The following is a 23458-nucleotide window of genomic DNA, read 5'->3' as shown; positions in this document are numbered from 1 at the left end:
GATTTTTTTTTACATAAATAACACTTTGATTTATTGATTAATTTTTAAAATACCAGATATTAATAAATTTTTATATATGATTGAAAATATGTGAATTAAAACACTCAACGCTCGCATTTTAAATGAAATTGAAGGCAAAATTCGGATTTATTACTAAATAAAAAACCATTCAATTTGTTTCTCACTTTTCAATTACCAAATCATTTGTTACATTAAGCTTTGGACTGGATTTTGTTTCAATTTTAATTAACAGTTAATTTAATAAATCAATAATTTTTCTTTATTTCCAAAAACAAATTAAATTCAATTCTGATTAATTTTCTTATTAAATAATATTTATTAATTTATCCTGGATTATTTTTTAAAGTACAAATTTTATTCTATACTGTTTTTTATAAGAATTATTTTAAACATTATTCCAAATTAAAAACTGCTTTTTACTAAATTTTACAGTAAATTAAATTAAAAAATCAGAGTCATAACGATTAAATCTCATTTATATATTTATATTTTCCAATATATATACAGTATATTACAGTATATATATATTTCCATACAATAAGTATTTATATCTAATATTAAATAATTATTTAAAATAGTTAATGACTTAATATTTTGAAAATATGACTGCTTTTATAAAAAATAATAATTAAATTTCCAAAAAAAACTATCGTAATTAATACCGGTATATATAATCATTGTTAACTTAATAATAATAATAAAAAAATTTTGAGGTCACTTTTAATTATAACAAACAAAACTCAAACCTTCACATTAATTAAACAAATGATAAGACAAATCAATAATATAAACATCACATCAAATATAGAGATCACTTCAAAGTGATTGTTAAGAATTTGAATGTGTCTTTGTGTGTGCCGTCAGATTCCCCCGATTGGCAAACCCTTTACCACAGGCCTCACATTTGTAGGGTTTCTCTCCCGTATGAACAGACATATGGCGTTTAACTGTCGACTTCTGTAGATTTAAATTTAAAAAAATTAGGCATTGTTTAGCAAATTAAAGCCAAATTTGTTAAAAAGTAGTAATCAATAACCTGTGAAAACTGTTTACCGCAAACTTCACACGAAAATGGTTTTTCGCCGGTATGCGTCCGCATATGAATTTTAATCCTTTCTTTATCGGCAAACCTTTTTCCACAAATCTAAACAATAAAATAAAACAATAATAAAAATATAAACTATTTTTTTTAAAAAATTTATTTTTATATTCATAATTTTGTTATCAATAAATTTGCAAAAATGGCAGACCTGACAGGGAAAAGGACGTTCACCAGTGTGTGACCTCATATGTCTAGTGAGTGATGTCTTTTGTGAGAACGAATGACCGCATAAATTACAAGTAAATGGCTTTTCGCCGGAATGAGAGCGCAGATGTAATTGATAGACATTCTTTGAGGCCAAATGTTTGCCACACAATGAACATTGAAATGGTTTGGCCGGATCTCCAGATAGTAATGGTGCCAATTGAAGCTTCATTCCTGAGGATCCTAATTAGTGACAAATAATATAATACTAAATAATCTGATAAATCAATTATATATTTCAATTATTTAATTACCGCTTGTGTTCTCTAAATTAACTCTATTTTTGTTATTTGATTGACCAATAGATTTAATTCTCTGTTGAAGAGCCCCTCTGGTCTGGTCGGCAACACTGGTCACTACCGACACGGGTACGGCAGTTGGAGATGTGGACACTATTGTGGCAGATGTTATGCTTTGATTGTGATGTTGTGATGGACGAGTCAATGAAGGCACGTGTGACGTGTGAGCCACTGAATGGCTGTGAATTAATGAATTGGCCACTATAGGCGCCGAAGTTAAATTGGACTTAACATTAAGTGATAGAGGAGTTTCAATACATGTGGTCACCGATGAATTGGTTTGTCTATGTATTGGATTAATAAATGACAAAAGACCAGAGATGGCCGGATAGTCGGGATGATTGGCTATTGAAGTGGTGGCCGCTAACTGACGCATCTTGTCTTCACTTTTGACCAGAGATAGAGGTCCATCAAGTGTCAGACCTGACAATAAAATTGGAGCCACAGTAGTAAATGTTGGCGTCATATCTATAATACAAATAAAATAACAATATTAGTATATCTTTAACATGAAAAATAAATAATTAAAATAAATGAGTAAAATGTAAAAGTAAAACATACTGTGCTGTAATTTTGAGGTCTGTGTCAGTTCTGGTTGTACTCTAAAAGTGGTCGCAGTTGTAAAAGGATGTTGTGTCTGATGGAGTGGCAGATCATATATCATAGCAGTGGACGGGACGGCCGACATCTGAGGCGCTTTCGACGAGAGCGACACAACAGCTTGAGGCACACCAGACACAGTCAACTTTGCCTTTTTGGGAGGCAGTGGTAGATTATGAGCACCGAAAGATGTGTTACTTTTGGACGCAGAAAATGTTGTCGGTGTAGCTGATATGACACATAGTGGGAAACTTCTCACTTGACTGTTGGCCATCGCCTGTGTCCGGGCATTGTTCAACATATTTAATGGTTTGCTTTCGCGATTGTTAAGAATCGGATTGTTATTGTTATCATTAACTTTACTAATACCGAGCAATTGTTCAGAAGTATTATTATTGTTATTATTGTTGTTGTTATTGTTGCTGATTGTGGTGTTGTTGACAACAACTTGTTGCTCGTTATAAGATTGTGGTTCGCTTTTAATGACTATAGATAGCGGTTGACTACAAGATTGTTGTTGATGTCGTTGTTGTTGTAGATGTATGGATGGATCGGTGGGCTCTACAACGGGCACCAAATTAGTTAATGTGTTCATCTCTGTCATCGGTGTGAGAACAGTTTGATTGATATTTTGAACGGGTTGTAGTGGTGGTGGTGGTGGCAAACCATTTGATAATTGATTTTGAGATACCATTTCGGGCATTAAATCGTTGGGCGACGACTCAAATACCGTTATTGATGTAGCTGATGGTGGTGCAGGTGCTGGAGGTAACTGAACTTCAGGAACGTTACCCAAAGAAGTGCTCACAACTGCTTGTTGTACTGTGGATTCAGGTGTAAGAATCTGTTGGGATGGTTGTTGTTGTTGGTGTTGTTGAGGCTGAAGTGGTTGTAATGCTTCAATATTTTGTGGCATTGATTGTGAATGAGGTGTGACTATCGGTTGTTGTTGGTCTTGAGATGTCTGTATTGATGTCGATGATGGTTGAACGTCAATAGTGGTCGAAGAATATACCGTCTGATCCACTAATGGAGTGGTAGCAACAGTAAGTTGATTGGTATAATTAAGATTAAACCCCTGTTGTTGTTGTGGTCTATTATCTAAGCAATTAGTGGTCGCAGTGATAGCAATGGACTGTTGTTGGGCTGGTATGGGATGTTGTAATGAGTGAATGATGTTGACCTGTGATTGAGACAATGCAACAGCGTTTGTCACGGTAGCCGATGACTTGCTGTTCATATTAATGGTGGCCTCAATCTTGTCCAACGATACGGATACTAATCCAATGCCACCAGTTTTATCTTCTTCAACGGGAAGCAGACCTGGTGTTCAAACGAAAAGAGATTTAAATAAAAATCGATTGAAATTATTATTATTATTAAAACATATTTCATGAGTTCATTACTATCATATAAAACCAAATTAATTGTACAATATTTTATAAACTGTTTTTGCAGATTATATTTAATGAAATAAATTTTTAAAACAAAATTATTTATATAATCAAATACAATATATATATATATATATTAAAAGAGTTTTAAAATACGGTTAATAAGTATTAAATAAATTATATAATAACTTAATGATAGCTTTTCACAAACATCGCAAGTGTTCATCATATTTATAAACTAAATTATTTTTTTTTAAATGTTATTAATATTATTTGTTTATATAATATTTGTAAATTAAAATGGAGTATAATTAAATTTAATTAATTAGCAAATATTTATTTAATTATAAAAATGAGAAAAAGTAATTCAATACTTAGAGGGAATTCTCCTGGTAGAGCTGATGGTATGCCTTTTTCATCCATTGGCACTGGACCGGGAGGAAAGTTAACACTTGGAGGTGGAATGGCGTCAAGAAGTTGCTCTTGTAGTGCCCGTTCTAAACCTAATGCTGGTAGCGGACCATCGGTGGGCCTTTGAGACACTACAGTGTTGTTGTTGTTGTTGTTCAAAACTGGAACCATTGAATTCATGGGCACATTAAATAGATCAGTAGAAACAGTTGTATTGACAAAATTATTAGTAGTATTAGTGCTGTTTGAACCAAATGAAGAAAGATTGGTCATCTGATTAACAGCACTATTGGACGTATTGATCACTGACTGTTGCGGTTCATTCACTTCTATAGGAGAAGCGGCCGGTGTTTGTGGTGCAGATCCAGACGGACCATTGATTACCGGCTGAAATATATTTGAATATTGACTATCATTAACTGAATCCATTAGTTGGTGCTGTGCTGCTGATGATTGTTGGATATCATTGTTTGGAGCAATCGATGGTATAATCGTCTCAGTAATAGGTATCTCAATTTGTGGCGATTCAGTGTTTATCGATGTCATCTAATGTCATATAAACATTAATTTTTATCATTTGATTCTAAAAAATGTTAATTAAATAACTTAATACTTGTAGTAATATAATAATCTCAACAATTAAAATACTAATATAATAAATGAATAAATAAGGAATTAAATTTCTAAGACATCTTTTCTATTGATTTTCAAATACACGGAAACAATTTCGCTTAAATTACATACTTTTTTCATTGAATTATAAAAAAACTATTAAATTCAATGTCAAAATTATTAATAAATAGATTTATCTAAATGTAAATTTTTTTTTAAATTTACAAATCTAATATTTACAACAAATCTAATATACTGTATAATAGTTTTATAATACTGTAATTATAAACTTCAGACCTGTTGCACAGTTTGCTCAGCCGGTACAGCACCTGACACACCATCAAATGTAGGTTGAGATGGATCGCCGGCAACTGATCCTAAAACTTGTAGATTAGATTCCAGAGACGATACGTTTGGTACAGGAGGTGTCAGATCGGAAAACGTGAGTTCAGTGGGCGGCCTATCAATGAATGTATTTGTTTCACTTTGGGGTTTATAATTGTTGTCCGCAATCAATGAATTTAATAGTTGAGTCTGATTTTGATTAAATATATTCATTGTGTTTGTTGTTTCGCAATTGAGACTATTGTAGGGATCATTGACAGCACCGATACTTGTATTGATTTCGATGACTGCAGAGTTGGTCGCAGTTTCGGTTAGTTGCTGTTGACCAGGACTCGGACCCATACTTGTTGTGGTCAAATCAGATGTGGAACCGGTGACTGTAGGCGCCAATTGCGGAACCACTGGGGATGAAGATTCCATTTATGACAAATCACACAAACGATGACTTTTGACTTATAATAAAGTCTTTGACTTTTATAATAAATTTATCTTTACTTTTAGCAATAAAATTCATAAACATATACTTATTATTAACAACTTATTAAACAACAAATAAATGATAAAATTATGGAAAATTGTTTCTCAACCATAGATAATAGCAATGACTTCATTTGTATCACTTTTTGACTTCCGATACATAAGTTAATCAATCACTTATATATATATATAAACACAATTAAATATTAATTATAATAGCAAACAACTATTTCAACAATAATATAAAACAACATATATTTAAAACAATAATAAGTGTCGATGTCTTCATAAAAGATAATTTAATCACTATTTTTGATCACAATTTAATTTAGCCTTTTTTATTAATGTCACTCTTTTAATGTCGAAAAATATAATTAAAAATTTTGATTTCTTTTTTTTGTACTTTCAATTTTATGTAATAATCATAATTGAAAAATCTTGAAAAGTTTCACTCATCGGATGATGTGGTGATAACTGAGACATTTGATTGTGTCGTCTATTGGATGGCCGAGACTTGAATTATATATATATTATTATAATGACAAGTAATCGACGAAAACAATGATAATTTTTATATATATTTATTTAGAAATTGCACTTTCGTTTCAATACATAAAATATATGGGCATTTAAATGAATAACTATAATATATAACTAATTTCACATAATTTATATACAGTAACTAATATTATCAGTAATATCTTCTCTCAACAATATTATTATGTAAACAATATTTTTGACCAATTTTTTTGTAGGTATTTCAATATATCCGGTATTCAATTTTTAAACATTACACAAATTTAATAAAATCCATATAAAATTATTATACTTTTTATTATTATTGTCTAAAAAATATATAAAACAATTGATTAGTATAAATAAATGCATAAATAAAAAAATGTTTAATTAATGTAATGTCATTAATAGCGTATAAATAAGTATTATATATATATATATATATATGATATTATATATAATATACTTAATTATTATAAATTATTATTTCTATCATAAATTCGTTTAAGTCAGACAAACAGTAATTAAATAAAACTTTTTATTATTATTAACTAATGTTTAAGAGATATCATTTCATAAAAACTAATCATTTATTTAATCACAAAACATAAGCAATGAATTTAAAGTATCAAAAAATAGTAGTGATATATTATATTAAGTTTGAAAATGATATATTAATACTATACTGTAGTTTATAATATATTGAAATAAAAAAAATATGATATACACTGAGAAAAATGTTGTCAAAAATCAATCTTAAAGGTCTATTATAAAGTCTAACATCCATTTATAGCTAAAATAATTTATTAAATTTTAGTTGACTATCGTTTTAGAAATATACTATTATTACTATTATTTAAAAAACTATATAATGAAAAAACATATGATTTATACTTACAATAGTAAACATAGAAAAAATATGTTGCGGTATATATATAACGGGTGTCCTCTTAATGATTGTGCCGTTATTTTGGCAAACTATGGGCTAATTTTTAGTGAACAACACTTGAAATATGCTATCAGTGATAGTAAATGATAATTAAAGGGTTAGACTGTCAAACATTGTTGGTTTAGCACACAATTTGGTTGACAAACAAACAAAAACAACATTTAAAAGCCCGTAACTGTACTATCGGTGTCTAAGCACTGGTAGTTAATGTTGTTGTTGTTGTTGTTGTATGACTGTTGCAGTTGTGTTAAGTGGTGTCCGATTTGATGTTAGTTTATGTTTGTGTTTGTCGATCACTATATCAAGTGGTCATCCATTTGTTTGGTTCAGAGAGAGAGAGATATAGAGAGAGACCATCTGCTTGAAGGACACATTAAGTCACTGATAATACAACAGTACTTAACTATACAGTAGTGCTGTTAGTGTGTGGAGACAGACATAGAGTCAGTCAATACAATATTAAATGCCTTTACAGTAATACAAACACTATTAACAGCTATTTCCGTCAATTAAGTACTTTTTGACATTGCTATTAATCATATCGATTTGCACACACTCTTTATACTTTTTATTGTTGTATGAAAAAGGCACAAATATTAGTCATTAATATTGAAAGTAAATTTTTGATTTTGATTTCTCTTTAGTTTTCAATAAAAAATTCTCTCATTGATTGCCATTCATTAATATTTGTGAGTCATTATAATACAGCATAATATTAATATTAAAACAGTTATAGCATTTTCAATATAATAACTACTTTATTATAACAATTATTATAACAATTATTATTTCTTTTATATAGCACTTTACAATTTTATATATAATTTTTTATATAATAAATTTTATTAGACTATTATTATGACAAAAATACAAAGTCACTTATTTAATAGTTTGTATACTGTATTAATTAAAAATCTACATTGGACATTACTCCAATACAAAATATTGGCCAGGTTAATTTATTTAATGAAAAGTTAATTAAACAGGTTATTTAATAATACAATAAAATTATTTCTGGAAATCAATTAAATAAGCATGCTTACATTTAATTTTTAACTAAATAAATTGTATTAACAATATTTATAAGTTATAAATCTAATTTTATTCAAATAGACATAACATGTGTTAATAAATATTTATATACTGTATTATAAATTGTTTTTAATCAATATATGTAAATTTATATTTAATGACATTTAAATATTAAATTTATTTAAATAATTTTTTGCATAACTTTTAAAATATTAAAAAATAAAAAATAATAATGTGATTAATTATCTTAAACCATATAATTTGTTAATACTAATACAAGTAATTAAAATTAGAATTTGAAATGACCAATACAATTTTTTAATCAAACTGTTTCTATATAAATGATAAATTAATTGCTTTAAAATAATGTAATAAAAAAGTATATATTGATTGCTATATTATAATAGAATTATATCTTTAGTTATCACTAATGAAAAAATTCAATCGATTTTATAGCTAGATATAACTTATAATTAGTATTTTGTTACCATGCACATTTTTTGTACATATTTTTTGTTATGTCATATAATTAGGGATTTTTACATAAAATATTTTTCAATTAACAAATACCAATATCAATATCAAGGTAATTTACACATATTTTCATATAAATAAATAAATAAATAATATGATCAATTAATTAATAAAATTAAACAAAATAAAATTTATTATAAAATATTAAAATTTGATAGAAAATCAAAAAAGATTAGTTGTCCAAGGTAATCGGTAATCGGTAATCGGTAATCGGTAATCGGTAATCGGTAATCGGTAATCGGTAATCGGTAATATAAACTGTATTAATCTTAATACTGTACCTAACATTGTCTAATGTACTGTAGTTTAGTTTAATTTAAATGACGTAATTGACTATTAGTTACCTCGAAGGTCACAACTTATATATAATTGACGTAATTCATGAACAGTACATAATTTGACAATTTTATGTATTACTAAATAATTGATGAATACTATAGTAATAGTAATGTAATTAACAGTCAATAGCGCCAAATGTGATGAAATGCATAACTATTGACTACTGTTTGGTTATATAGTTGTATGTAATGTGACGGTAGGTGTCAGTGATGTTTGACTTTTGTTTAAAGGGAGTGTATGTATGGTTACGTAAAAATGGTATTGCAATGCAATACTGGTTGTCTGTATTGTATATTATTAGTGGCAATGCATGTGTAGTACAGTATAAGCTGTGAACGCCATTACTAAATGATAATACAATATAAGGCAATGTTGTAGTAATTGTTTAAAGGGATGTCTGTCTGCTTGTGTCGTGTTGTCTGTATGTATGACTGTATGACTGCATGTATGTGTTGTTGTGTGCATTGTATATGTTAGCCATGCGTTCACAAATAGAAACACCATTACATGTTTGTACACACAGTACTGATCCCTCCTATCAGTTGATAGGTTTGACATACAGTGCCGGCCATTAAATTGGATGAAATGACTGTTGAAAACACATTAAATACATTAAACACATTAAACACACTGTAATACTGTATATGTTTTTAAACACAACACAAGCATTGCTTGGGTTCACTAGATATTCATTATTATTATAATACAAATTGAATGCAATTTTTATTTATATATGTATTTATCATTTATTTATTCGTTATCTAAATATAATAATAATAATACTATTAGTAGTTATAATAATATTATTAACTAATACTCAACTTATTGACCACCAGTTTGTTGTGTGCATTGAGAGACCAAACATATCCAACACCTACTGATCGCATCAATTGGTTATACCATCTATTGTATGGCCGCACATGAGGACAGCCCAACAGTTAAAACAATAACTACTAAAGCCTTGAGTTCATCGCAAACCTCTAAAGCAATGCCCGTTACGACCACAAAGACACCGATGGCCGGCGCAAGTCAGCCAACCGGTAAGCCTAATGGTGGTCATCAGCAACAACACGTGTATCCCGTATCGACCACTGCAAGCACGTCGTGGTCGCCGACAACTGTGACTGCGGCCAACAATGTGACCAATTCATGCTCGCCATCATACGCTCAGAAACTAAAGCAAATGAACCACACGATGACCAACAGCGACGGTCTCAACAATGAACATAACACACCCGTCACCACCAATCAGACAAACGCCAATCAATTGATGAACAATAGCACTGCTTCGGGTGATTGTCATAATAGTAAAGACGTTAATAATCATCTCTTAAATAACAGTACTATTGAATCAAATAATGGTATCAATAATAGTAATAATCATAATATTGAGACAAATCATAGTATTAGTGATGATATGTTAAAAAGCAATGCAAATAACGATTCAAATAATTTAAATGTAAATAATATTAAGAATAATAGTTGTAATAATGTTTTGGCAAACAATAGTAATACAAACTGTAATACAAATACAAATGATAACACTATCAGTGCTGGTGTTGGTGGCAACAGGTCGTCCTCTACAGCAAGTAATGGTTCGGTAACCGGCGTGACCACCAATGTATGGCATAAAAGCAATGTGGCCAGGATAATCGCCAATAGCACCGGTAGTAACAGTGCTAGTAATTCAACTAATAGTCAGCACTCAGTCAATAGTGCCACACATGAGATTAATGGTAAACATGTTTTTTATTTAAGTGATAATAATTTATTTTATTATTTAAATTATAAAAATAACATTTATATAATTTACAACTTTTCCTCTAAACTGTTTATTATTATTATTATTAATGTGTGTTTATATCTTGACTGCAATTTACTGCATAATATATTAAATTTTATTACATTTAAATTAATTTCATTGTTTTTTGTTGTTGGTTTTAAATTATTTAATGAAATAATAATATTTATCTTGAATTAATTGATCATTTAACTAACGATTTAAATATTATATTCATGTATTTATTGGCAATTTAACATTTTTAATACATATTTGATTTATTGAAATAATTTGTTACTGCAAACGTATAATTTATAGTAAATATGCGATTTCATAAAACCGATCAATTATTTTCATAATTAGATTTTTTTTTTGAATATAAAAACATAGTTTTAAAAACCAATATATAGTTTAAAGTGAAAATAAATACATTTGTCTCTCAATTGATATGTTTGCCCCAAAAATAATCTATATATTTATAGAAATGATTTGATAAATTAGACAATCTTTGAGAGTACCGAATGATCAACATTGGTATCATTGGGTAGTACTGTATACTATATATTGTATAACACTTTAATAAGAAAACTTATAAAAAGATTATAGACACTGTCTATAAGATTACATATATTTAATTTGTATATACTTTTCAATGTATAAATGATACTCTATATAATATATTGTATAGTATTTATACAATATTTCGTCAAATTTATTTAATATATTTGAGATTTTATTTGTCGCAAATTTATCTAATTAATTAATTTCTTAAAAGATATGTTTGTTCACTAATAAAGAGTACTTATCCAAAGTAATAAGTTATTGAAGAGAGAGAGAGAGAGAGTAGTTGTGAATGTCTTGAAGCCAAACCTTAATTAGTTTTGTATGTTTGATATACATTTGCCACTAATCGATGTCATAATATGATATGTGATGTCTACATGATTGTTGATGGTCACCATATAATTGTTAATCAATTTGTTAAAATAGCATAACAATTTTTCATGCCATAATTTGATTAAAATTTGATAATTTTATATATTTTAATTGTTTAAATATTTATAATATATTTTTACCGCAAGTTTTATTTTTTGTAATATAGTTGCATATTTTCAAGTAGTTGCAAGGTTTTCAAACTCTTAATACTTTATAATATTATATTTTACTTGAATTAGTTTTTTGTTGTTTTGTTCCCATTTTTTCTCTATAATGTAATGGTTATATGTTTAATATAATTTTAGTGTTTATCTTATAACATAAGTTTATCTTATATTATATTGCCATTCATTCAGATACTTAAATAAATGGTATTTTTATTTCATTCACTATTTCAGATTATTAGATATAAATTTAGGTTTAATATTATTGTTTTAAATTATAATAAATTTATTTAGCACATGATTTTTAAAATTTTATTGAATATTTTAGCTATTGATTCAAACAACAATATTTCAATTGTTACTATTATTATACCATTATTGATGACAATTGTCATACACTGCTAAATGGCAAAAAAATGATTGCCTTTTTATAAAGTTATTAAAACTATTTATTGACTATTATTGTCTGTATTTTTCTCCCCTCTTTGTGTTCACTCATTATATAAACTTTATTTATCTTAAAGCAATTGTGAACTTGTTTTTAGCTATCAATTAAACCTCACTTTCTTTCTCTGTCTCACTCCTCACTCACTAGTCTTTTAAGACAAAACACACTTACCGTAAAATCGTGTTTTTATTCCCATAAGGAATTAAAAAAAAATGAAAAAAAAATTTTTCATATGGGAAAAAACTCGTATTTTTTACCACCCCTGGTAAATTAAACGAGTCTATAGGGAAAAGCAAAATTGGGGGAATAGGGAGCTGTAATGACAGGTATTACCGGTAACTAATATTCAATAAAAACTATTCATTTATATTTTATTTAAAAATAACTATCGGTAGAGTAAATAATCGGTAATCTGGTTGTTGACTGTTGAGAACTGGTACCTGTGTTGTCGGGCAATACATTTGTGTCAAATATCGGTAATCTGATTGATGGGTATAGAGAACTGGTACGGTGTTGTCGGGCAATACATTTGTGTCAAATATCGGTAATCTGATTGATGGCCATAGAGAACTGGTACGGTGTTGTCGGGCAATACATTTGTGTCAAATATCGGTAATCTGATTGATGGCCATAGAGAACTGGTACGGTGTTGTCGGGCAATACATTTGTGTCAAATATCGGTAATCTGATTGATGGCCATAGAGAACTGGTACGGTGTTGTCGGGCAATACATTTGTGTCAAATATCGGTAATCTGATTGATGGCCATTGATTAGTGTACCGATGTTGTCTGATGACATTTGTGTCAGATATCGGTAATCTGTTTGTATGTCATTGATCACTGATATCGGTGTTGTCTGAGCAGACATTGGTGTCAAACATCGGTCATCAGGTTCAGCGCTATTGATAACTGGTACCGATTGTGGTTAATAGCCGCCGATTTGTGGCCATTAATTACAAACAATTATCGGTAATTATATGTTTGATAGTTATTAAACGGTTTTTACGGGTATATAAATTAAAAACTTTTTAAAAATAAATGATATATTGATTTGTATTAAAAACACGTTTTTTAAAACATTTATAAAATAATTTACAGTTTTTTATTAACGTTAGTTATATTAATATAAAAACATATACAGTTAAAATCATAAATCGGTCAATAGATGGCATATTAATAGGATTGAAACTTTTTGAGACATCCAAATATAAGGGGTGGGAAATTTTAAAATGTATTAAAATCAGGGGGTGGGAAATTATTTTTAAAAGTTAAAAAACTATTTTTTCATATGGGGAAAAACTCGCATTATTTCCCATGACTCAGACATTTCCATATGGGAATAAAAACACAACTTAACGGTAAGAGAAATTATTTATTTTTATTTCAAGTTTTTAATTTAATTAAATTTGATAATAATAAAGCATATACTGTACATTATATAAAATTTAGTTTCCCTTTTTAACTTACCATAAATTTTTTTCAATTAACACATTTTTTTGTTGCAACTTTATAAATATCCTTATATACGCCATTTAATGATTATTTTATACTAAATTATTTAGTTTTTGTAAATTAATTTTTAAAAATAATTATTTAATTTTATAGTTGGGTTGAAATATGATTGATAAATATATATAAAAGAATTATATTTGATTTGATTAATAAATAATTTTATCAATGATTATGTATAACTTATGCTATTTATTGGTTAAATTCATATTTGATGAATCAATATTAAAAAATTTGTTTGTTTCGTATATGTCGGTGAATTGTATCAAAATTTTATTTAATCAGTTAGTATTATTGCATTATACAGTAATGTCTAATTATATAATACATTATAATTTATGCATTATGCAATATAAAAATATATTTAATTTTGCACACAATTATTTGATTTGTTACTTGATATTCATATATCGTTGTGTTTACAAATTGTTTTGTTTATTAATGTTGACTGTATAGTGGTTAGAATTAAAAAAAATTTAAAGACAATATAAAATTAAGCTATTTATTTTTAAATGATATATTATAATAATATTTAAAAATTGATAGTAATTATGTTAATTTATGCTAATTATGATAATAAAGTTGCACACCATATTCATAGCTTTTTAAATGTATTGAAAGCTTATAACATTTTTTTGCAAAATATACAAATCAATGACTTATTTATTATTTTGTTGAAAAAATGTTTTCATAAGTTTTTATTATTATTATTTTTGGTAAAAAACAGAAGTTTTTGAAACGCCAACAACAGTTGTCATATATTGAAAATCTCTATATATTATTATACCTATATAATAGACATTTTTTATCTCCCAATATATGTATATCAAAAATAATAAATAAATATCTATTATTTAAGTTCCTTATGACTTATTTGACTTATCATATAAATTAAATTATATTATTTTTATTATATTTGCCTTACAATTGTATTTATGAAATGCTAAGCTTTTCTAAGGATTGATGATAAAAAACATATGTCTGTAATGTAGACAACATTATGAATTTATTCTCATAATTACAAACATTTTACTTTTGAGTTTGTTTTACTTTAAAATTAGTTTTTTTAATAATATATTATGATTTATAATTTATGTTTTTATTATGAAAAACTATATATTGTTTTTAATTGTTCACAAATACTATTGCAATAGTTATGATGATAATGCTAGTTTGTTAAATATTGATATTATTGTTAACTTCTGGTCTATATTTCATTAGTTATTTGTAAATGAATTCCGGGAAGTAGTAGTTTTTACTGAAAATACAATTTACCGTAATTTTATTAAAAGATTATAAAATCTATTAATTAAATATTGTCATTGAAATTTAATATATTGTTCTAATGATTGTAATTTTAAAAAAATTGAAAATAGTATTAAAACCATAACTTTAGTACTGTATTGTAGTTATAAACTTATTGAATGATTGATGATTATATCATATTATTTGTATGCCTATCACTTGTTATGGTTAACTAATAAGTTTAACAAATGTTTGTTCAAAGCAATTATTATTGAAAACATTTGCCTATTTTGTAAAAGATCTTCAATATTATTTTTTTAAATAATTTACTTTATTGATTAGTTTTTAAAAAAAATTTTATGAGATATACTGTAAAATCTTTTTAGATATTAGATTACACTCGTTTTTATATATGTTGTTTTATTTTCACTTAAAATATAATAAATATATTTATTTATACGTTAACTCGTGCTAACGATAAATAAATATATTAGGTTGAGTTACCCGATCTTATTTATGGTGAAATAATGCTCGTATTAATAATATGGTCTCTCTCTCTCTCTCTCTCTCTTGTCACTCATTTTTTACTTATAATCACATTATTTATTAACTAAGATTTTGTTAAAATACTGAAAAGATTTAGTTAAATAGTTAATTTTGACTATTTTTAAATTGACTACAAAATAATGACAGATACACTATATATTATACAATATGTGTGTTTAAGTGAATAGTTTCAAACTTACTTTTAATTTATGTATTTTAAATACTAATTTATTCAAACGTTATGTCATTTTTAGCTTGAAATAGTAATTCTTAGTGATAGTATATTTTTATTATATATATATATATATATATTGTTTATATAATTTTAATATTTTTCATAAGTGTTAATATGTTTATTAATTTTTAAAAATTTTGAGATATCGCTTATTTATTTAAGTGATGTCAAAATAATTGGTAAATTGAAATTATATATTTATTTAGAAATTCGCACGTTTTTTAAAATTATAATTCAACTTAATTAACATTTAATAAGAGGCATAAATTATTTTATTATGATATAATTTCTTTTATTAAATTCATTAAAGTAAACTTATTTGCAATTGTCTATAATTATCGTATATTTTTTGTTGCTTTATTTTATTTAAGTTTATAATAATTTAGTTGAAAAAACATCATTTATAGATATTTAATTTGGTTTAGATGTTTATTGATAATATTTCAAGTGTTATTAGATTTCTAATCATAACATATAAAAAATAACTCGTAAATCGTGATTAAATAAATCTAAGCAAACGAGACAATAATTTGTTAAGTTTTAATTAAAATTACAAATTGTCCAATAATTATGCATACAATTTATTGCTAATGTTGTACATATTATTTTAGTGACGTTTATATATTAGTTTATATATAAATATGATATTAAATTTTAACAAAAATAACAAATTACTGTAATAAATAAGTTAAAATGATTAATTAAAATACAAATTATAAAGTCAGACGTTAAAACACATAGTTGTCAATTGAATTCAGTTTAAATGTTTATAAAATAAAGTTATATAATAATATTTTCAAAACTATTGTATGACTCGATAGAAAAATTGTTATCAAAGACACAATAATTATGGTTTACTTAAGAAGTATTAGAAATGTTATAAATTTTTAAATACTGTTGCGAAGGGATACGAGTTTTGATAGTTTTTTTTATTTAATGCATTTTTGCGGTATATTTTGCCTATAATTTGTAATTAACTATTACACTCAATAATAACAGATGTTATTCAGAGGGATAGAAAACATTTATATAAATAAAATTATATTTTTCACCAAAAAAAATAAAATAATTTTATTTCAACAAAGTAGAGGTGTAAGCTATGAGGCACACAATGATAAGCTAATAAATATACAGTACTTTATAAATACATACAAACATAAATTTATATATATATATATATATATATATATACCAACTAATATTATACAGTTTTGATGTTGTTATATAATATTAAAAAACAACTTAAAATTGAGTTTTTGTAAACTTTGTTTTTCTATACAGTCTATGACATGGTTATATAAATGTATATCCAGTAGTTTTGTAATTATTATGTAATGTCAGGTAGTATTAGTATATTTAACTACTATATTACATCACAACAGTTTATAACATTATATTTAAAGTGAGTTTTGTTAGTACACTATCTTTCACTATTTTTTCTGACTAATGATTATTTTAATTACGGCTATATTTTAGGTGATTTATATTATATAATAGACATACACAATGGAAACAGTGGTAACAACATATACATAGTGTACATATAAGCAAAATTGTTGTACAAAATAAATGCAATCTTGTATTATTCGTAGGACCCGATATGCTAGGGATGGGGTGGGGTGTTAGGGGGTCTACAATATAATGTGTATGTGTTATCCATATGGAGTCTCACATATGATGCCAAATACTGCTGCCATCACTAACTAACAGATCCAATAACATTTAAAACATGACACATAACTACTATATGCTATACTATCATTCACTGAATTTTAATTTATATTTTTATTAATAAAAAAAACTCTTTATATATTTTTGTTAATTAATATATTTTTCTAAAATTATACATTTATATTGAAAGTAATTATTAAAAAAAAGTTTCCGTTTTTACTGTAAGCCATACAACACATAACTTTCTTCGTTAAACATATTTGTTATATTGTCTGTATTTAGTTGTTTAGTCGACGTATTTAATTTTTTTTATATTATTAATTATTTGATAATTTCTTTGTGATCATAACAGGGACTTCAAGCAACACAACAAACTTGTGGTCAGCTAATACAGTGGTCAATACAAATAATACTATTATTATTAATAATAGTAGTAATAATAATAAGTCGACAGTCAATGCAGTTTCATCTCAACACAGCCCTAATGTTCAGAAACACTCATCAAAGGTCTGTATAATATATATTGTGTATATATATATATTTTTATTAATAATACACGAGTTTTAAAACAAATACATTTGTTAAATAGTTTGTTTGATTTTCATGTATATCACACAACATTGTTATATCAATATATAGTATGTTGATGTCGATAGTATATACTGTATTTAATTAAATATTAAATTGTTTAAACATTCATGTTTTTTATAAATCAACTCTAATTATCTAATAATAATAATTTTTTAAATAGTTAAATTATTTTTAATTTATTTTTTCTAAATTATTTATAATATAATAATTATATATCAAATTATATATTTTGACATTTATATATAGACAAAGGTTGCACCAATAAATGATATAAATGATTGGCCGACACTCGGGGAAGTACATAAACCAGAGGTTAGCACTGAAAACTATTGAATAAAATGGTGTTTTTCAATAATAAATTGTTATATTTGTATTTTTAGACCTCAAAACGCAACTCAGAGGAAATCCTAAATAATAGTGATTCATCGGCTCCGACATCAAGTAGTGAACCGACAGTGCCTTCCAATCTCAACAAAATAGCCAATAATCAGATGAACGACACAACCCCTCCTTCACAGCAATCGATGTCCAATCCATCAAACCATAGCACTCCTAAACCTGACAGCTCTCAGACCCACTCTTCACAAGACGAAGAAGATTCGGCTAACGATTCGCTCAATGATAGAGACGGCGGACACTCATCGGGACCGGGAACTGACTCGACCACTAATACACCCAAATCGACCAAAAAGAAAGGTATTTTTATTAATACAAATATATAAATAGTTTAATTGTTTTCATTACTATGTGTGTTGTTAATACATTATTAGCATAGATATGACGATATATTAACATAAATAAAATGATCGTTTATTTAATAAATATAAACAATATGATGAATATAGTTTTGATTTGCATTTTATAAAATTGATTAACAATTTAGATAATATATGTAAATATAAATATAAATAACGGAATTTAGTTCATGTTTTTTGTCGCAAACTAGTCGTAAAAACGATAGAAATAGAGAGTTATAATTAACTCACGAAACGAATGCAACAATTTTTATATTAATTTCTTTGTATTGAAATTATTTGTGGAATCAAAACAAACAAAACAAAAATTAATTAACTATTGGCTAAACAATTGCCATATAATGAAATTAATTATAATTTCTTAAATATATTAAAATCCAAGATCTTTATATTATTTTTAAAAATATTTTATATATTTAACACTAACTAGACTTTTATTGCCATCACTTTTGGCACTTATTTATGTCATTTCTAAACATTTTGTTATAACAATTTTGTAACAAAAATTCTTATTTAAAAATATATAGTTATATATAAATTCAATGAATTTTTGTCGACAATGCTAAACATTTTATTACACATTTGTTGTTATTTATTTGTATTTATCATAAATAGCACGTGTATGATATATACATATAATATATATATATATTAGAATAATGGAAATGATATAATTAATATAAATATACTGGATCAAATTTACCTATTTTTCAATTACTTTCAAAAGATACAATAAATAATAACATATACATGTGATTATGTTTCCCATTTTGAGATCCCTTTCCTCATTAAACAGACACTTTAAAAGAAAACTTTTCTAATGTTATCTAAAAATGAAATGTGAGTGCAATTGCAGACTACTTAACATCTTATCAAAGATAAACACATTTATAGTTCAGGTTATGAAAAGTTTAAGTTTTAAATGTCTAGAAAATTAATTTTAAAAAATAATTAGTTTAATGTCACAAATTTTAATGGAGAGTTCGTCTACTTTTTAGCGGAGAGGGAAGTTCCCGTATTATATGACATTTATTCCGTTAGAGGGAACATATAATTTGTAAGATAATATGAGAAATAATTTCTAAACATTTGTTTAAACAATTAATATTAATATTATATCATTTATATCTTATAATAAAAAATTAATAATTATTAAGTAAAATATTAATTTGACAAACAATTAGATTAATTATGAGTAAATAGTGTATAAATTTATTGAATACTATATAATTGATAAGTGATTAGTAAATGTATGACAGTTTGATAGGTGTCAGCACATGATAAGTGGCGGCAAATATGTTAAGTTTAACTATAAATACATTGCATTCATACTTCCCTTTCCCATAACCTGACTGTCCATCCGCTTGTTTAACACGAGTTGTTTGCCACACCATTAGGTCATAAACGTTGGGTGCCATTAGAGATAGGACCGCCACCACAAGCAAAGCCTCCGCACCGGAATAAGTTAGCGACTGATAGACGGGATCATCGCGAACGACACGACGAACCACGAGAACGTGTGACCAGAGACCAGACTAGTGGTGAACGAAGACATCGCGACAAACGAGACAATCACGATAGTCGTTACGATTATCACTCGTCGGGCAATGAAAATAATCATTACTCCGACGACCACACAAAAGGCAGTCACCACCGCGGACACGATAGTGATGGCGGCGGCACTTATTATGATTCGCGACATTCAGGAACTTCCAATCGACGCTATCGGGGTCGTGGACGCGGTTCGCGTACACCAACACATCCACACTTACCGCGTTCCCGATCTGTAGCCGATCATCACGATGATTATCCGGCAGATATTATCTACTATCCCTATAGTTTGGATCTGACAAGTCTTATGGCACCTTTATATCAGCCCTTTTACCCGATCAATACTTTTTCGATGACAATGGACACGGAAGCACTGAAAGATTGCATTAGAAAACAGATCGAGTATTACTTTAGTGATGAGAACCTTCAGAGAGACTTTTTCCTGAGACGCAAAATGGACGCTTCCGGGTCTTTGCCGATATCTTTGATTGCATCCTTTCATAGAGTACAGGCGCTCACACAAGACGTCCAAATGGTGATCGATTCACTTCTTGATTCCAAAACTGTTGAAATTCTCGATGGAATTAAAGTTAGATCAAGAGTTGAACCCTTAAAATGGCCACTCGTGAGTCTTTAATGATAATGAGTCTTATACTTAAGTCTTATACTTAAGCAAATTGTTTTTGTTAATAGAGTGACAATTTGAACTCAAGTGGTGCCGGATTGCAACCAAACGTTCCGGCTTTCATTCCCGGACAGTCTTACGGCTATGGATACGGTGATGACTCACCGCACAGTCCTTATGGTGAGGAAGGGGCCAATGATGCCGATAATGAGGCGGACAATGACGACAATTCTAAGAGCTTAACAAGTCTTATAAACGAAGATTTAACTAATGGTATGTTTTGTGTGTTAGGAATGTATTTATTGATTATATTAGTGATTCAAATGATGAAACAATTGGAATTACCGTTTGATTTAAACCAATGATAACTCTAACCAATGGCTGCTTTTATTTCTGATAATTAGTTATTTATAAAAAATATTTAATTACAACTTATATATTATTATTATTAACGAAAATGTGTTTAATTTATGGCACAGGTGTGAGACTTGAAGCAACTGTAGTCTCTAAACAAAAAGTCGATGACATGTCATCTTCAGCGGCGCTGCTCAACGACAAGACTCAGTCAATTGCCGACAGTCCTCAATAAGGACAATGAATATGATATGCCATCCAATTTTGAGTCCAAAGAGGAGAGAGAGGGTCTTATGTTAAAGTGAAGACTTTTTAATTAATTATTGAATTATTTGTCATTTATTATTGATATTAATATTATTAAAGATTTCATTTAGCTTGCTTTTAATTGAGTGCCATTAACCAATTGCCCAAATTATATATTTTATATATATTATATACAATTTATCTGATTCATTTTTATATATATATATATATATTCAAATTATATATACATTTAGGATATATTTATATAATTCGGTTATATCTCGATATATAAGCTCAACATATATTACTCTATATATATATATATACTGTATATTTATTAAGTATTTAGGAATTGAAGTCCTAATCAATAGATTTGATACAATGATAATTATGGTAAATCGATAATTGAATTATTTGGATAATAACTTGAATTGTTTAATAGTTATTTAATTTGAATTTTTAGACTAATAATTTTTTTTTGTGTATAAAGATTGACTATATTATAATATTTGTAGCTATAATCTATTGTAATGTTGGTTTATGCAATTAATTTTGAATTTATCTAATTAAAAAATCACAGAATGTTTCGACTTGTAATAATTGTTTACTTTTAGTAAAACGTTTAACAATACATAATTTAAAATATTTATAAAAATGAATTACTTATGCTATTATGAAACGTGTTGTTTATATATATATATATACCGTACATATTTACGTGTTTAATGTGTATGTTTGATAATTAATTATATAATAAAAATATAATTGTTTGTATAGTTTATAACTAAATAATAATTTTGTTATATTTTTTTGCAAAAATATACAAAACAATTGAGAATAACCTTTATTATAATTCACAGCTGTTAATAAATGGGCCACAAAATGGTATACAATTAAAAGCAAGCTAATTGATATGTGGTATAAAATATATATTATATATAATAACTATTTTATTATTAGGATTTTTTGATTTTTGAAACTGAATTTTTGAATTTGTTTAGCGAGAGTGAGAAATTGACAATTATATGCATTAATAATTATAATTAATATTATATTTAATAGCCGTTTAAAATGAACGTATATTTTATTTGGGGGTAAAATTTATATTTATGAATATTATTGTAATAATTACTATTTAAATTTATTATAATTTGCTATTTGGATAATATTAGACAAAATTCTAGTTTTATGATGATTACTACTATTTAATTAAAAACACAAAAAAATGTTATTAAAATTTTTTGATTAAGTTTAATAAAATATATAATAGCGAGTTGTATTGAATTATTGTTTATTTTAAATGTTGATTTATTACATTAATTTTATTTAATAACAATATAAAATACGAAATAATATAATACAAAACCGGTAATATAAAAAATGTTTATTTACTGAATGTCACATTATTTGGCACATTATTGTAAATAATATGATTATTTGATATACAATTATATTTTGTATAAAACATCAATCAAATAGTTTCAAATTATATGTAAACTGAGATATTTTGGTTCTGTTTATTATAAAACTAATAATACAATATCAATAGAAACTTGATTTTACAATTTTGATTACTATGCAAATATTTGATATTTTAAGAATCTATTTAAATTATTTAAAATCTATTTTATAGATACTTAATAACTTTATGAAAAAATTAAAGTAATAAAATATGTATTTATATTTATTAATTAAAATTTTATCATTATTGTCAAAAAATTGTTTTTAAAAATAAAATTAATAATAGATATCTGTATTAAAAATCTACTATATATTACAACAAATAATAAATGTTAAAACAGTATAATATTTATTAATTAAATGCATATTTGTTTAAATTTTAATCAAAAAGTTCATTACTAACTTATAACTACCTCTAAATTTGTTGAAATTATTTTCTAGTTTTACATATATAGCTTACCATTTTTTTTAACAATGATCATTTTATGTATTAAATTTTAATTTGT

General features: G+C 26.4%; 2 protein-coding genes across 2 annotated transcripts; one reads left to right on the top strand and one right to left on the bottom strand.

Annotated features, from left to right (window-relative positions):
- Positions 1–633: 633 nt before the first annotated feature.
- On the bottom strand, positions 634–5461 carry LOC128963473 (dual specificity protein kinase splA-like). The gene is made up of 7 exons (XM_054309981.1): positions 4941–5461; positions 3995–4577; positions 2188–3549; positions 1582–2094; positions 1272–1510; positions 1058–1165; positions 634–978 (listed from the first exon to the last, which is right to left on the bottom strand). Exons 1-7 carry the CDS (start codon positions 5406–5408, stop codon positions 850–852), a joined length of 3402 nt encoding a protein of 1133 aa, XP_054165956.1. The 5' UTR covers positions 5409–5461; the 3' UTR covers positions 634–849.
- A 3689-nt stretch (positions 5462–9150) lies between these two features.
- Positions 9151–21676, top strand: LOC128963476 (GATA zinc finger domain-containing protein 14-like). The gene is made up of 7 exons (XM_054309985.1): positions 9151–10571; positions 17722–17876; positions 18207–18272; positions 18341–18656; positions 20113–20891; positions 20960–21164; positions 21371–21676. The coding sequence occupies exons 1-7, from the start codon at positions 9746–9748 to the stop codon at positions 21478–21480; spliced, it is 2457 nt and encodes an 818-aa protein (XP_054165960.1). The 5' UTR covers positions 9151–9745; the 3' UTR covers positions 21481–21676.
- The last annotated feature ends 1782 nt before the right edge of the window (positions 21677–23458 follow it).

This window comes from Oppia nitens, unplaced genomic scaffold (genome assembly GCF_028296485.1).
Source record: "Oppia nitens isolate AA-2021 unplaced genomic scaffold, nextdenovo-longstitch-racon4-pilon3 scaffold7_pilon_pilon_pilon, whole genome shotgun sequence".
NCBI lineage: Eukaryota > Metazoa > Arthropoda > Arachnida > Sarcoptiformes > Oppiidae > Oppia > Oppia nitens.
The sequence above is the reverse complement of the archived record's forward strand: the minus strand, read 5'-3'. Positions and strand labels throughout refer to the sequence as shown.

Coding starts and splice junctions, on each gene's coding strand:
- LOC128963473 (XM_054309981.1), bottom strand. CDS start 5,408: ATGGAATCTTCATCCCCAGTGGTTCCGCAATTGGCGCCTACAGTCACC. Junction 1,511..1,581: donor TAATTTAGAGAACACAAGCG/GTAATTAAATAA, acceptor GTCACTAATTAG/GATCCTCAGGAATGAAGCTT. Junction 1,166..1,271: donor AACGTCCTTTTCCCTGTCAG/GTCTGCCATTTT, acceptor TTTATTGTTTAG/ATTTGTGGAAAAAGGTTTGC.
- LOC128963476 (XM_054309985.1), top strand. CDS start 9,746: ATGGCCGCACATGAGGACAGCCCAACAGTTAAAACAATAACTACTAAA. Junction 18,657..20,112: donor CAAATCGACCAAAAAGAAAG/GTATTTTTATTA, acceptor CCACACCATTAG/GTCATAAACGTTGGGTGCCA. Junction 20,892..20,959: donor AACCCTTAAAATGGCCACTC/GTGAGTCTTTAA, acceptor TTTTGTTAATAG/AGTGACAATTTGAACTCAAG.